Here is a 16,299-nt window from a genome sequence, read left to right on the forward strand (position 1 = left end):
ATAGACAAAGTAAGACATAACATACAGTATTAATCCAATAGACAGTTTGTACAATAGAGGTGAGGACCCTGCTGACACAAATGTCTAGACTATGAGGGAATAGGAGAGAAACTAGAGGTACAAGTGCTTGCTCTGTGCAATAGTCCAGCTATCTTTGATAGAAGAGAGTCATCTCTTTTGTTTCAATTGGCTGCAGGACAGGCTTTAGTTTTTCTGCACTTTTTTAGAAAATTTGCATCAAGAAATGAATCATCTGCAAGGCAAGGTGCACATTGAAATACTACTTTGAAAACACACAATATTGCCTTTATTGTCAGCTATGACAAATCCTTGAAAAGGAACATGAGACATTTGCTATGGTATTCTTACCCTTTAGTGACAGATTAGTAACTGTATGTTCTCATTGAAGTCAGCAACACACAGTGAGGTTTTCCGGTTGCGGAATTCCTGTGATGTTGTTCAAGGAAAGGGATAATGCTAAAGAAAAGTTACAGTTGGATTACTACAGTATAACTAGGCCAAACCTTTATACAGTGGCTATAACTGTCATATAATCTTGTGCCTGACCACTATCACAGGTCCACGTATCAGTGGTTTAGTAGACAATAGGAGCAACTGAATATGTAATAAGTGCAAGGATTTTTCCCTTGATCTTTTTTGACAGAGGAATGCAGTGGTTTCATGTTTTTTTGGTTACTTGTACCACACAGCATCTGCATGGCTGTTTGACTTCCCCACAATTGCAGACAAGCTGTCCATTCTGCGCTCCACTCCTGTCAGAAACTGGTATTATTCAAGTTGGTGTAAATGCGTTTTACGAACATAGAAAATTGATGACACAAAAAGACCTCATGGTCCATCTAGTCCGCCCTTATATTATTTTCTTTGTATCTCTCTCTTTGGACAGATACATGCTTAAGCATTGTGAAATATGTTGCTGCTATACAAATAAAGATTATTATTATCCCAGTCATGGTTGAATTTATTTATGATTGATTTTCCAACAACATCAGCTGGAAGTTTGTTCCAAGCATGTACTACTCTTTCAGTAAAAAAAATACTTCCTGATGTTGCTTCTGATTTTTCCCCATCTAAGCTCGGATCGTGCCTCCTTGTTCTAGTGTTAGGTTTTCTAATAAAACACTTCCCTCCTGAACCTGTTTTATATCTTAATCATTTTTAACATTTTTGATCATGCTCCCACTCTCCCTTCTTTCCTCCAGGTTATACAATTAGGTTATTTAAGTCTTTCCTGATAAGTTTTTTTTCTTCAGACCTTCCACCATTTTTGTAGCCCATGTGTTTCAATGGTTGAGCTCTCCAGAACTGAATATGGTATTCCAGAACAATCTCCCTCTTTCTATGGGTTATACACTCATTCTCAAAAAGGAGTTGTCGGAATCGAATGAAACTTTATGCATGTGATTGTAACATTGATATAAGTAAGTGAATATAATATCAGAGCAAAAAGATAGTTTATTGCAGAATACTGACCCCTTGAAGGGAGACTCTAGTGACCTGTTGGGCCGTTTCGAGCTTAGATGCATGATATGATAGGCGTGGGCATGGAAGCACACAGATTCTGCATGGTATCCTGCGGAATATAAGTTCACACTTTCTGTAACTGAGCCTCTTGATCGTGAAAGCTCTTAGGTTGTTGAAGTTGGCATCCCAGATGGTCCCATACATGTTCTATTGGTAATAAATCTGGTAAATGGGCAGGCCACAGATGTGTGTCAATATTGTGGAGGCATTCCTGTGACACTCTTGCTATGAGAAGCCAAGCATTATTCTGTTGGAAAATGTGTCTTTGAAGCCTCTTTGAACGTATCGCTGAGTTGTCATTGTCCTTCGTACCACTACTAGGGGTGACTGACTGTCATATGCGATGGCTACTTCATCAGTGAGGGCAGTGTGTTGGTCCACAACAAAGGTAGGTTTGAGGCACTTACCGCTAGGTATCCAGACACAAACACAGCCGTCATCAGTGCCCAAACTAAACCTGGATTATTTGCTGCAGACAACCCGGTTCCACTCCGTAGCATCCCGTTTTGTCATTCACGATACCACTTTAAACGAAGGCGACAGTAGGTGGTTGTCAAAGGCAGTACATGTAATGGGCTTCATGAGACCAAATGTCCTTCAGCCAAGCACCTGGACATGGTTCCGACAGACACAGGGGTCTGTAACCATGGTTTCACCTGTCTCCGGATGGCAGACCACAAAACATATTTGGAGCAGCTTGTGCTTATCAGATGATCAGACAATCCTCTGTACTGGTGGTGTATTGAGAACATTCTGAGCCCAGTTGCCTTGTGTGCTTGCCCTCATGCATCCACTGGTCCCAACACTTCATAGCAATCTGGTCAGAATGGCCCAGTTGGTAAGCAACACATCAATATGACCATCCAGCTTCTCACATTCCAATAATGCGCCCCTCTCAAACTCTGTTAACTGGGCAAAATCTCTTCAATTGTGTTGTAGAGGCGTCTAATGGTCAACAAGCTCTCCACAGCTGGAAAAAGAAGTCACTACACACACAAGTAGCCTCTGAGAGCCTTTTTATCGGCCAAGAGTGGAACCACTTTTAGGTGGCAAGACCGTTCATCTAATCACGCTACAACTCTAATCATTTGCATATCACCTGAGATTTATTTGCATACTGAGTTTTGCAGCAAAATGACAACTCCTTCTTGGTGCTTCCCTTTTTTTTTTTCTTACAAGAAGTGTATCTCTAGCTATACAACCAAGCGTCTTATTTGTTTCTTTGCTGCCTGGCACTGCGGGTTCACTTTGAGGCTGACACAAATCAGAACCCCTTTATTCATCTCTTCTGAAGTTCTGGATAGCACAGAACAGCTCAAACCAAGGTTTTCTGTTCCTCAGGTGTATTCCTACATTAGAGAGCTAAAAGGTAATGGAACGGGGACTCCGAGAAGCTGTATTTCATGCTCACCAGGTGCGCTATTTCTTCTCTGCGCCTCCACACATCCCATGACTCTTTTCAGACGGCTTTGTGCGCACACTCTCCCATAGAGCGTAAAAAGGCATATGTGTAGTTTTAAGGTCCCTTAGTGACCACCGTAAAAAGGCGTATGGGTGGTCACCAAGCAGTTGAATAAAATTTTCAATAACTTATCAATGAGATGTTTTGTGAAATTGTCTCAAAGTCTCTACTGAAATCTGCCACCTTCATTCACCACTTTTGTGATATAGTCAAATACATCAATTATATTATTTTGATATGATCTTCCCCCAGTAAAGCCACACTGTTTAAGTTCCAACAGATTGTTAGTTTTTGAGTTGGCAAGCATCCTCTTTTTCAGAAGCGTTTCCATTAATTTAACTGCTATAGATATTAAACTAACTGGCCTGTAGTTCCCAGCTCCTTCTCTACTAACCCTCTTATTTATAGGTTTTACCACGGTAACTTACTGATCAGTGGGGGTCTGACTGCTGGGACCCCCACGATCCTTAGAATGGAGCTCCCGAGCATTCGTATGTAGTCAAACATGCACACCACCTTTTTATTCATTTTAACCCTTTCCAATCCAGTTTGTATCCTGGTTTTCCTAGGGGGCTTACTCTTTTTCTGCCGTTATACAATGGTGCTATATGCTGGCTAAAGCCAGTACTGCATGAGATGACACGTTAGATAGGCTCTGACAGCAGAGAGGCTGGCAATATACAGTAAGAGAATCTCGACAGACCTCTTCCAACATCGGAGCTGTACAGCCTTAAATCATAATGTCTTTAGACGTCAGGCAGTGAATTTGAAAGGGTTAATGGGACCACCAAAGACAGCCAAGTTTAAGAGCTCAGAGGCAGCCCTATTTAAATACATAGAGCAGTAGTGCACTTGTGCAATCACTGCGCCATTCATTCAGGGACGCGCAAGACCTCCATTCTCAGGATTGGTGAGGGTCCCAGTAGTCAGAACTCCACCAATCAGCAAGTTATCCTCTATCCTTTTTATTGAAAAAATACAGAAAGATCTTTGCGCTCGTTTGTACGGAAATAGAGGTAACTACTGGTGCTAAATAGCAATGTTCATATTTATTCCGAAGGTATAGAGAAGGTTACAATATGTCACGTGGTTCGATGCGTCCTGCGTCTTTTTCTATCCTTTTTATAACTTGTTGTGTTAAACCCCTTTAAAGTAGATGTGAGCTGTTCAGACATATCTGTTTTAGTAAATACTTTTGTTCCCCATGAAAAAAAAAATACTGGAACTCTGCATTGTGCTGGTTTGGCCCGGTTGATCTTCCTGGAAATCTATGAATAAATTGACAACTAAGTGTTATCCATTCTTCTTGCCAATAGAGCATGTTCCAATGCACTCTGATACTGTCAGAACTGATTGGACAGTGTCAAAGTGTGTAAGAACAAGTCCCATTTACCAGAGGAGTAGTAACACACAACTGTTCATTTATTCATACATATTCAAGTGTAGTGATGTGCGAGCGGCACAATAAAAAGTTAAAAGAAACGATGCTCCAGTGTTAATTTATGGGTAATACAAGAAATGTACTAAAACAGATCTTTCAGGAGAGCATCTCCAGGTACAGTATGTTCTCTGTAGGATGGAACATTGCAGTCTGTTGAGATTATCACTTTATTGTTACTAACCGCTGTTTAGCTATTTTCTATTCTACTGTGCTTTTTGTTATATTTATATTACTTTTTATTTTGTTTTCCTCATTGAAATAATTTTGCTTTCCCTATATATATGAAACATGGATAATGTTCTAAGTCTTGTAGCTTTTCAGCTGATTCATACTACATTACTAGAGCATATTTCTACACCGTGGTTTCATTGCATTTTTTGCAAAAATTTTCACAAAATTGCCAAAAATTTGGCCTGTGAATAAGCCCGTATTCAGAAATATTAAGGGCACCTTCACACATAGCATAATCGTGCTGACTTTTCACCGCAGAAAAACCCGAGCAATTAGACTACAAAACTTCAGTGTTCAAATCCGCCCCTAAATGGTGCAGATTTGCATAAATTTGTAATTGTAGAAATGCTAAGGGATTTAGCCCTCGTATTTCAAGAGTTGAATTCAGCAGCCGAAATCCACAGCACAAATTGACATGTTGTAAATTTACAATTCACAGTATTTTTAAAAAATACAAAGATGGGGTGTGCTAAAACACGCTTTCGGCCGCAGGGAGCTGCATCTGAAAGCGAAAGTGAAATTGCAGCAAAGCGTTTGAAATTGCGGCACTTTGCTGCGTTCAAGTGTGAGAGCGGCCTAAGAAACCATAAATTAGTGTGCATTTACCATAAACGAGACAAAAGGCTGTGTTCACAAATCCATTCCATCCTGATCAGTTTTCTTGTGTCGCACCTTCTCTATATAGTACTTTAGCTGGTCTGGGAGGAGAATGCCGGATGGCCGGAGCTGGATGCATCTCATCCAGTGTCCCCTCCAGTGCTTCATAGGTTTAATGGAACACAGGCCGGCAAGCTTTCAGTCCAGCTCATGGTCCGCTTCAGTGCTAACTAGAGATGAGCGAACGTGCTCGGCCCGCCCCTTTTTCGCCCGAATACCGCGATTTTCGAGTACTTCCGTACTCGGGCGAAAAAATTCGGGGGTCGCCGTGGCGGCGCGGGGGGTTGCAGCGGGGAGTGGGGGGGAGAGGGAGAGAGAGAGGGCTCCCCCCTGTTCCCCGCTGCTACCCCCCACGCCGCCACGCCTCTCCCCGCCCCCCAGCGCACCCGAGTACTTTTCACCCGAGTAGTGAAGTACTCGAAAATCGCGGTATTCGGGCAAAAAAGGGGCGGGGCCGAGCACGTTTGCTCATCTCTAGTGCTAACTGATGCATTGGATGCCTTAACTGGACCAAACAAAGGCATTGAATCAGTTCTGTAATACGTTTCTCTACAGTCTGTCCATACCACACCAGAGGGAATCTACGTCAGATCACTAAACATATGTAAGCTAACCCAAACATGGGCCAGAGAGCTGCAGACAGGTCGTCATCAGAGCACCTGTTATGTATCATGGGGTAAAATCCTGACAATACCTTCAAAGAGTTTTGAAAGAAGACTGCTTCAAAGCTATACAAGATTTCGCAATTTGTCATCTGGATATGAATCACTAGAAAATCTGCTTAGCAAGTAAAATATCGTTTTGTTTGGGGCAGTTTTGAGCAGTTTCGAATGACTTTTTACCTGTGCTTTTTCTTATGACCAACTTTAGTCTAAGGCCAAGCATAGACCTTTTATTACCTGAACATTCCTGCACAATCGGCTGTATGCTAACATCTAATACTAATGGCATTTTTCAGTTGAGGCGAAATGTTCAGTCCTCAATAAAGTAGTAAATAAAATTGCCATCATAGACATAAAGCCCCCAAATGAAATAGATGTTTCTTTCAGTAAGTGGCTGTATCCTTTTTTTTTTCTAATTCTACTATTGAGAGCAAAACCACCCTATTGAGTTTTGATAATTATCACCTTGTAATTATGTAAAACATATGTCATATCTTTGTCATATCTTACAAATTGTACAGTGATTAAATATTGTTTCATACACAGGATGTTTGTGAAGAAGCCTTAAAAAGGGGGCCCAAGGTTGGTCTTCATTTGGATGGAGTTGTCTTTGGAGCAGAAGATTTTAGAGCAAGCATAGGTTTGACTTGTTATACATCAATGTCTAAATTATGGTCTTAAAAATTATGCAAAATTAAGTCTTAACCCTTTAAAGGGATTGTTGACTTTTTATTGTTTATTGCTCTTTTATTGTTTTTAATTACTTAGTTATAGAATAGGAAATTATCGTAAAATTTTCCAATACACATGTATTTAAAATTCTGCTGCCATGGTCTTCTTATACCAGTGTACTTGTCCCTATTTGTACAGACCATGGACTCGCCTATCCATAGTAATGGACGTTAGTGATGTGACCCACCAAGCGTGTTATTTACCCCTGTTATTCAGCTGACACTGATCAACTAATGGGGGAATATGTCAAGGCAGCAGATGTGGATCCATTGTGACTCAAAACCAATTTGGCTTAGTGCTAGATCCAATGACTGCACCCACGTTTTCACCCATTAATTCCACCAATCAGAATCCGGTCTTTGCTGTGAGGAACCCCAAACCATTACCCTAGAAATAGTCATAATTTGGAGGCAGCATGGTCAGGTTGTCCATGATTCTGTACCGTAAGGTGTAGACAGAGACGTGGTCGTGGTACAGAGCAAAGGTTGCGACATCAACTGGAGACAGATGTGTGTTTTTTAACAGTTGTTAATAAAGTTAACTGAAAACAACATCACACTAGGGAGATGGAGAGAAGAATTTAAGAGCTGCTTCGCCCAGACACTGACAGACATGATAAGACACTGATGTAGTAATATTGTGTGATTTCCGCTCCTTAGTAAAGTACTATTCACCTATTAGATGTGTGATCAGTGTCTTTTGAATACCAGTGTTCACATGACAAGTTTGGTGGGTGACATTTCTGATGCCCATTACTGTGGTCAGACTAGTCTATGGACTGTACTATTCTACTGCGCAAATAGGGACCACTGCAATGATAGGGACCACTGCAAAGAAACGTATGTGAGCATAATTTTAAATATATGTTTATTATAAATTTGTATGATTTCCTACTCTATAACTAAATAAATAAGTAAAAACAGTTGAAACTCAAAAACCACTTTAAGGAGGAATACTTAAAGGGGTTTTCCAGGCAGTGATCACCGGGATACACCGGGGTTGGAGCGGAAGTATTGTTCTGACCCCTGTGTAGCAGTTGACGCTCGTAATTGCAAGTGCGTCTCTCAGAGAAATCAATGGGAGCTGCGTTTATAGTTACAGGCTGGGGTCCCATTGATTTCAATGACAGTTCCACTACACAGGGGTCAGAAAAGTGCTTCCACTCCAACCCCGGTGTATCCTGGCAGCCTATGCCTGGATAATCCCTTTAAATGCTGTTTATTTCATTCAATGTATAAAAAGAGAAAAACAAATACTTGGGAACCCGGTTCTCGTGATTGGTGGAGGTCCCAACAGTCTGACCCCAAGCGATCATGTATTTATCATCTATCCTGTGTGTTTATGGGCCAACCCCTTTAAAACCGTCTTCTAACATGTCAAGAGATGCCATCAGTGCAGATCCTTGAGGTCAGACACCTGCGCTGCGAATTTCCCAAATAATTTCCTTGATTTCCTGGTGCAGTAAAATGGTACAGAATGATTTGTAATTAGTCAACTACTTATGTTCCTAAAGAACTGTGTGCTATCTATATGTTATACTACAACATTTGGTACCTGTAGAGAATATGATAATTGTCAATATACTATCTCACTTCCATGCATAAAAAAGGATGCTAGTATATACTCATTATTTGTTGAAATGTACTATATATGCATGTAACAGGATCAGTTTTCTTTTATGAAAAAACATATGGGAGTAAATTCCTGTTTGGTAACTCTATACAGACAGATGGTACCCTGAAATCGTCATTGTTGACTATGTCAATTAAATCATAGTAGTCCCAGCAATAGAAAACTCCTGTCTTGCTTGCCATACATGGCTTTTTTTAACTAAATGTATTATCATCCAGTTAAATCCAAATTTGAATCGTAAAGTCCCTCTTTCTACACTTTCACTTATTTCCTTTTACATACCTGGACATTCCTTAAAGGGGTTCTGTCATTAGAAAAAGGAGATAATTGTTCAAAATGATGAGGACAGTTGTGCATCATCCACATACATACTGGCCAACTTATCATAAGCCCTGCTGAACATTTCTGTTTATGCTGAATAAACAGTACTTTGCATGTAATCTGTATTTTTAATATTAAATAGCTTTTCTGGGACTAAGATATTGAAGGAGGAGGGACAGAGCTGGGGGTCCGCCGGGTCCATTAGTGAAGGCCCCGCATGACTGGGTGGTTAGGGAACAGGTAGCATGAGGGGTTACGAATCAGTGGTGGCTAGTTGAGAGGATGGGCTGGAGAGAATGTGTTTGGATAAGGGGTGTAAGTTATGTAAATGAAGGGGGCAATGTAGGTATAAGAGGGAGGTTAGTGGAGAGAGGGACACCATTTTAGGAAGGTGTAGGAGAGGATAGTTCTGCCCACCCTCCCTTGTGTTATGTTTCTGTATCGGGAGTGTGTGGTGATAGACAACTGGTTTATGGGATTGGTGATGATGTTGGTGACAATTTTATGTCATGGCAACGTGGCGGGTCCTTGGAGTCAGTTTTATATTGGTTGGGGGGGGAAGTCTGGTTGGTACGGCCTCACCTTTACTACTTTATGTCATTTTGATTGGTGTCTGGTGCTGTGGGACATGGCCTATGGAGGGAAATCCCTCACGGACGATATTTTAAATTACTATTAGCCACCTAAGGTGGCTCCAAACTGGTCAGTATGGCTAGGGGGAAGGCTCAGTTTAAATAAGTAATTTTTAAGCACCAGATTTTGTGGCTCCAAGGACCTCCACCCCCCCCCCCCCCCCCGTATTTTTCATGTTGGAGTTAATTGTGTTTTCGTATTTGTTAGTATGTTAAATAAAAGTGTCTCTGGTGATCACCTGAGCACTGCAGCCACATTAAACAGCTGTTCAATGGGGGACCCTACCAATCTGATACTGTGTGTGTATGTATATATATATGTATATATAATATATATGACTTGTAAGGCAGGCAAGTGCTCTGATGGGGCTATCACCCTTGGAAAGGAATGCTACGCTTGTCATCTAAAGTCTAGTTGGACAAGTTTCAAAACAAAAAGCATATAAACATTTGTCCATCCAAATTAAATGTCCTCAATCTTGTGATAAGGGGTATAATACAGTAAGATGGACTGTTTTGCTTGTGTTGGTATGTCATTTTATATTCCTTATTTTTAACATTTTGTAAACACAACTTTTTTTGTACTAAAGCTTAAAGGGATTGTCTCGCGAAATCAAGTGGGGGTATACACTTCTGTATGGCCATATTAATGCACTTTGTAATATACATCGTGCATTAAATATGAGCCATACAGAAGTTATTCACTTACCTGCTCCGTTGCTAGCGTCCCCGTCGCCATGGTTCCGTCTAATTTCGGTGTCTTCTAGCTTTTTTAGACGCGCTTGCGCAGATCCGTCTTCTCCCTTTGGCTCTGCTTGGCAGCATCGTCATTTTGGCTCCGCCCCCTTGTACGCGTCATCGCGTGGCTCCGCCCCCGTCACGTGCCGATTCCAGCCAATCAGGAGGCTGGAACCGGCAACGTCATGGGGCGGAGCTACGCGATGCCGCGTACAAGGGGGCGGAGCCAAAACGACGATGCTGCCGAGCGGAGCCAAAGGGAGAAGACGGATCTGCGCAAGCGTGTCTAAAAAAGCTAGAAGACACCGAAATTAGACGGAACCATGGCGACGGGGACGCTAGCAACGGAGCAGGTAAGTGAATAACTTCTGTATGGCTCATATTTAATGCACGATGTATATTACAAAGTGCATTAATATGGCCATACAGAAGTGTATACCCCCACTTGATTTCGCGAGACAACCCCTTTAAAACTTTAATAGGCTTAGTCCTTGTTCTTCTGAATTTATAGCCTTTGTTAGTGTTAACCCTTTGACTGCTGGAGAGCAGTAAGTGTATTAGGTCTTCTGGTCCGCATCAGAAGTGGTAGCATCAAATATCCAAGTTTTTATGGATGGTATTGGTGTGATCTATGCTCAGATTACAACTTGAGTGGAAGATAAACACAACATTGAGTGAAATAGATTTACCACTTGCAGGCCTGCCATGTTACATGCCGGGAAAGTGCGTACATGACAGTCATTAAAGGGGTTGTCCCGCGAAAGCAAGTGGGGTTATACACTTCTGTATGGCCATATTAATGCACTTTGTAATGTACATTGTGCATTTATTATGAGCCATACAGAAGTTATCAGAAGTTATTCACTTACCTGTTCCATTGCTAGCGTCCTCGTCTCCATGGTGCCGTTTAATTTTCAGCGTCTAATCGCCGGATAAGACGCGCTTGCGCAGTCCGGTCTTCTTCTTTTCTGAATGGGGCCGCTCGTCCCGGAGAGCGGCTCCTGGTAGCTCCGCCCCGTCACGTGCTGATTCCAGCCAATCAGGAGGCTGGAATCGGCAATGGACCGCACAGAAGCCCTGCGGTCCACCGAGGGAGAAGATCCCGGCGGCCATCTTCACCAGCTAAGTAAGAAGTCACCGGAGCGCGGGGATTCAGGTAAGCACTGTCCGGTGTTCTTTTTTAACCCCTGCATCGGGTTTGTCTCGCGCCGAACGGGGGGGCTGTTGAAAAAAAAAAAAACGTTTCGGCGCGGGACAACCCCTTTAATATCTTGGTCCTGGAAAGCCCCTTTAATAAAATATTTAAAATGATTACAATGAATTAAAATTTACCAATAGATCCATAGACCTACCATGTTCAGCGCTCTCTTTTTCTATCATACAGAGGTTTTAACTGACATTGGAACCAGACACACCCAGTTATATGATATTTATGTAATTGAACAGCAGAGAATTTGAAGTAGATGTTGTTATAAAAGCCACACATATTGTTGCATCTGTTACATTGTCTAATGCCAATCAGATTAAAATGCATATTTATGTCACTTGTAAATGAGTCATACATTTCAAGATGAAGTTACTTGGACCTCTTTTGCTTTTAACTGTTATATACTATAAAGAATCTATTAAACCCTGTATTTAGGCCACAATAACCACTTTGGTACTAAAGGTTCAATAGTGGGCTTCGTCATCTGTGGGCCACATATAGAATACGAATAACATGTCTTTTTTATCTGATTCATCCAAAACTAGAATATCTTGAACTGTGATCTCTATTACTGCCTTGACTGAAGTCTCAACAAATGCTAATAATTATCCTTAATACCATGGTTTCTGTCTGAATGGTGGCTCTATCATATGACAGTAACTGACTGGTATTATACTATTCATTACAATCTAGTTATAATATTATAGGAATATACATTCTAGTGTAGCTGAATTTAATGAGTAATAACCATGTCATGTGTCTGAACAATAAAGGTGCTACAAGCAGCAAAGAAACCCATGATGTCCTCTATGCCAGACAGAAGATCGTTGTTGTAGCCAAAGCATTTGGACTGCAAGCAATTGATCTTGTTTACATAGACTACAAAGATGCAGATGGGCTGCAGAGACAAGCAAAAGAAGGAGCCCTGATGGGATTCTCTGGTATGTATGCCTAATTATATATAAAGAGCCATTTCTACAGTTTAATGAGTGACAGTTATACAGTAATGAAGGGAAACAGCAAAACACAATATAATATAACCCACTGTGAATCTTGCAAACATGTTCCGGGTTATTAGATTCTGCACAACTAAAATAACCAACGTTGCCATATTTTGAAACATTATACATGTTTTATGTCCTTAATTCAATGTTTTAATTTTTTTTCACATTTATGTAATTTAAGTAATTAAATGAACTGTCATTTTCTACTGGTATCATCTGGATGGTTCGTAGACAAATTTGAGTTTAAGTGTGAATTAGTATATTTACCATTGTTTAAATGAACAAAAATCAATTAAATCTGGGTAATGACTTTTATGTGTGAAGACCTATTCTGATACTAAGACACTTTTTCCATCACTGTAAAAAAAAAAGGTGTCAACTGCAAAAGTTGAAAACCTTTAAATTAATCAAAATGTTGCATAGATGCATTTCATGTATGATCACTTATCTGTAGATCTTAGATAACAGTAATTTATTCAAGGACTTGAAGACGTTCTCAAGTTGTAAACTATTGATGGCCTATCCTTAGAATAGGCCATCAATATTAGATCAGCAGGGGTCTGCCACTTGGGACCCCTGCTGATCAACTGTTCCCTAGGTCAGTGTGCTCATGCACTGAGTTGATTTCTGCAGAAAGCAGACAGCTCCATTCCAACTGCAATGGTCAGGCCTGGTATTGCAGGCCATTCACTTCAATGAGAGCTTATGTAATACCAAGAGTGGTCACTGAAGTAGGCAGGGAGCTGTTTGCTTCCTGTAGGAATCAGCTCAGTCCACAAGCACACTGGCCCAGCAAGCAGCTGATCGGCGTGGTTCCTGTGCGGAAGATGCGTGTTTATCTGCGGATAGGCCATCAATAGTTTTGCAATTGGAGAACCCCTTTAAAGGAGTTTTCCAGAACTCAAAAAATATATATACTAGACAGGAAATAGGGTAACATAAAAAAATAGCAATACCTACCACTTGTATGGCTTCAGGGTCCAGCACAGTCACATCAAGCCCTGCCTGTACTATCCCAGAATAAGCTTCAGCTGTCACGTGCACGTGTCATTGTATACATGACCGCTCAGCCAATCACAGGGTTCACCAGTCACATGTCATTCATGGCAGTCTCACCACCGATACAACAGTTACACATAGTATTACATTTTTGGGGAAACATATGGGTGGTGTGGAGAATGTGGGGTGCCATAGGTAGACAATAGTCCAGGGGTGCAGTGGGAGGGGCAGGGGCATACTGTAGGGTGTGAGGGGAGGAGGGGGAATTAGTTCAGGAGATTTGATATGCTTCCTTAGAGAGGTGCGTCTTTAAGGTGCGTCTGAAGTTCCATGTGTTAAGGATTTTCCTGATGTTTTGGGGTAGTGCATTCCACAGGACTGGTTCTGCTCTGGAGAGGTCCTGGAGGCGAGAATGTGAGGTTTGCATTAGAGGGGTGTTTAGTCTGAGTGTGTTAGCGGAATGGAGAGTGCGGGCTAGGTGATGTATGAACAGGAGGGAAGCGAGGCACGGTGGCGAAGTGCCATGGAGAGCTTTGTGGGTGTGGGTCATGAGTTTGAATTGAGTTCTATACTGGATGGGCAGCCAGTGCAGTGACTGGCAAAATGCAGAAGCATCCGAGAAGTGGCCAGATAGGAAGATGAGTCTAGCTGCTGCATTTAATATGGATTGGAGAAGGGAGAGTCTGGTGCGGGGAAGGCCGATGAGCAGCGAGTTGCAGTAGTCGAGCCAGGAGTGGATGAGGGCGACAACGAGTGTCTTTTGTGTGTCCATGGTCAGAAACAGATGGATTTTTGCAATGTTCCTGAGGTGCAGGTGGCACGTACGTGCCAGAGACTGGATGTGGGACTGCATATGTCAATGAGTAGTCACATTTACAAACACATGACCACTGCAAATTCTTCTGGGATTGGAGCAGTGGGGGACCAGGTTGGCTGCACTGGACCCTGACATGATTTAGGAGGTTAAGATTGCTTATTTTTCACACCATTCCCTTTCCATTACATTTTTTTCAGTGCAGGAAAACCCATTAAGATGATTTTTGTGTATGGAATGAAGAAACTTTGAAGTAAAAGGAACACATACAGTTCACACAAATGTCAGCATTTTGTCTCAATGCTTCCTTGTTTTCTTCTAATAAGCCATTGTGATGAGTTACTGTTTTCTATTCTTTTAACCACAGTAAAACGACACATAAGTATATTGAGAGGAGCTTCTATTATTTCCTATTATGTTTAGCTAAAATTGCATACCAAGTTTTATACACAGATAGTGAGTAGAAGGACTGTTGGCAGGTCACCGCAAGGCTTTACTAGAAACAGTAAGACATAATGACTGTTTAGTATAAATTACAGAATCATTCCCAGGAAAAGTATAGCCATTTAAACAGATTTTTTTGGCTGAGATAAGTACATATTTCGGTACTTGATCTGTATTTCTTTTTCAGATTAGAATGTGCACTCAGAGAGTGGTACAAACTAAGGTCAAAAGCCATTTACAAATACTGGGCACTCCCACTGTACACTATTGTCAATCAAACAAATGGAAAGAGGTAGTATATCAAAACACTTACATGCTATTTCATTACTTATGCTGCTCTGTGCACTTAGAGAGGTCACTCACCAACCCATAGAATGATGTGGTCCAGTGTAGGTAACAAGAATTGAAATATCAAAATGTCATTGCCAAAATGTGTACGGTACACAGTCTGAGTGACATTGAAGGTTGCACAACCCTTTCACGCTCTATTACTTATATAGCTATAATGAACAAGCGGTACTTTGAGTTCCATTATTTATATATATATATTTTATAAATTGGTCAATCTGCTATACATATCAGTACAGTATGACTGCAGTGCTATGACTTACACATTGTCTTAAAGTGCCTTGCTGGATAGACTGTATTATTAGTGAGTTGGAAACAAATTAATCGAACATGTGCAAGGAGTGCACACGCATCCATATCTGTAGGTCTTTCCAACATGACAAATCACCTGAGCCATCGTACTGTAAATATAATCCTGTCCCAAACCACAATGTATAGTTCTTAGCCATTAATCATAGTGCACTCCTTTATCTTACACTTCAACACCGCCAAATATGCTCCAGGTGGCAACAATTTGTACTATTTTTTTTTTCTTTAAGAAGCCTAAACCCCATATCCCATTGAGTATACATACCAACTTTTATTGGGTTGTGACGCATAGTTTTTTTGCTCTCGACTCTTCTAGTTTGATTATGATCACATATATAATAACATGATATTATGTCCTGCTGATCTCCCAGGCATTGACACTGTACCCATCCATGGAATCTGGAGCTGGGCTGATATATACAGTAGGCTTTTGCTCCAACTGCAGACCTGTTTCCAGTGCTTCATGATCTTCATGGATTTGTCATTGAAAAAATTCAACATCTGGTGTTTATCGTACCAACAAATTTACTAACATTTCCTGTTATGCCATCTTTTTATTGAGTCTGGATATGATATGTTGTCATGAAGTCTTTACACAGATTGAAAAATGATCCAGGAGTGCTGTGGAATTTCTAATGATTAGCTTTAAACTGGTTGACAGAAGGGGGCTCCCTCTGTCAGCCCTTTGCCCCCATGCAAAGTGATCATGGGGAGCAGATGGCTTGCTATGGCAGCTGAAGGACTAATAATGGCCGCCGGGTCTGCCATCTACAGGAGCCCATTAGGCTCTGCTAGAGGCACAGTCTTATAGACTGCCCGTCAGTAGAATACTGAAAGGTATGCTATAATACACTGCAATACAAAAGTATTAAGATGTATTATCCAAGCAATCACATGGTTAAGTCCTTTTGTGGGATTAAAAAAAATGTGAAAAAGTTTAATAACATGTTAAAAAATATTTTTTAAAAAGTTCAAAAATAATACCAGAGAATAGCCTTTCCGCTTATATGGTACATTGCTTTTTCATTAAAAAAAATGTTTGCAATGCTGTTTAAAAAAATGCCAGAGCAGCTATTTTTTGGTCAACTCGACTCCAAAAACTTAAAATAAAAAGTGATGAT

At 41.0% G+C, this 16,299-nt stretch overlaps 1 protein-coding gene across 1 annotated transcript in view; it reads left to right on the forward strand.

The window, feature by feature from the left end:
- The window catches only part of CLYBL (citramalyl-CoA lyase), a 297,910-nt gene that overhangs the window by 260,857 nt on the left and 20,754 nt on the right, over window positions 1-16,299 (forward strand). Inside the window, exons 5-6 of the mRNA XM_066580137.1 lie at window positions 6,545-6,638; window positions 12,034-12,201. Of these exons, the coding sequence (XP_066436234.1) occupies window positions 6,545-6,638; window positions 12,034-12,201 (262 nt within the window). The remainder of the gene's footprint in view (window positions 1-6,544; window positions 6,639-12,033; window positions 12,202-16,299) is intronic.

This window comes from Eleutherodactylus coqui, chromosome 1, assembly GCF_035609145.1.
Source record: "Eleutherodactylus coqui strain aEleCoq1 chromosome 1, aEleCoq1.hap1, whole genome shotgun sequence".
NCBI classification, from domain to species: Eukaryota; Metazoa; Chordata; class Amphibia; order Anura; family Eleutherodactylidae; genus Eleutherodactylus; species Eleutherodactylus coqui.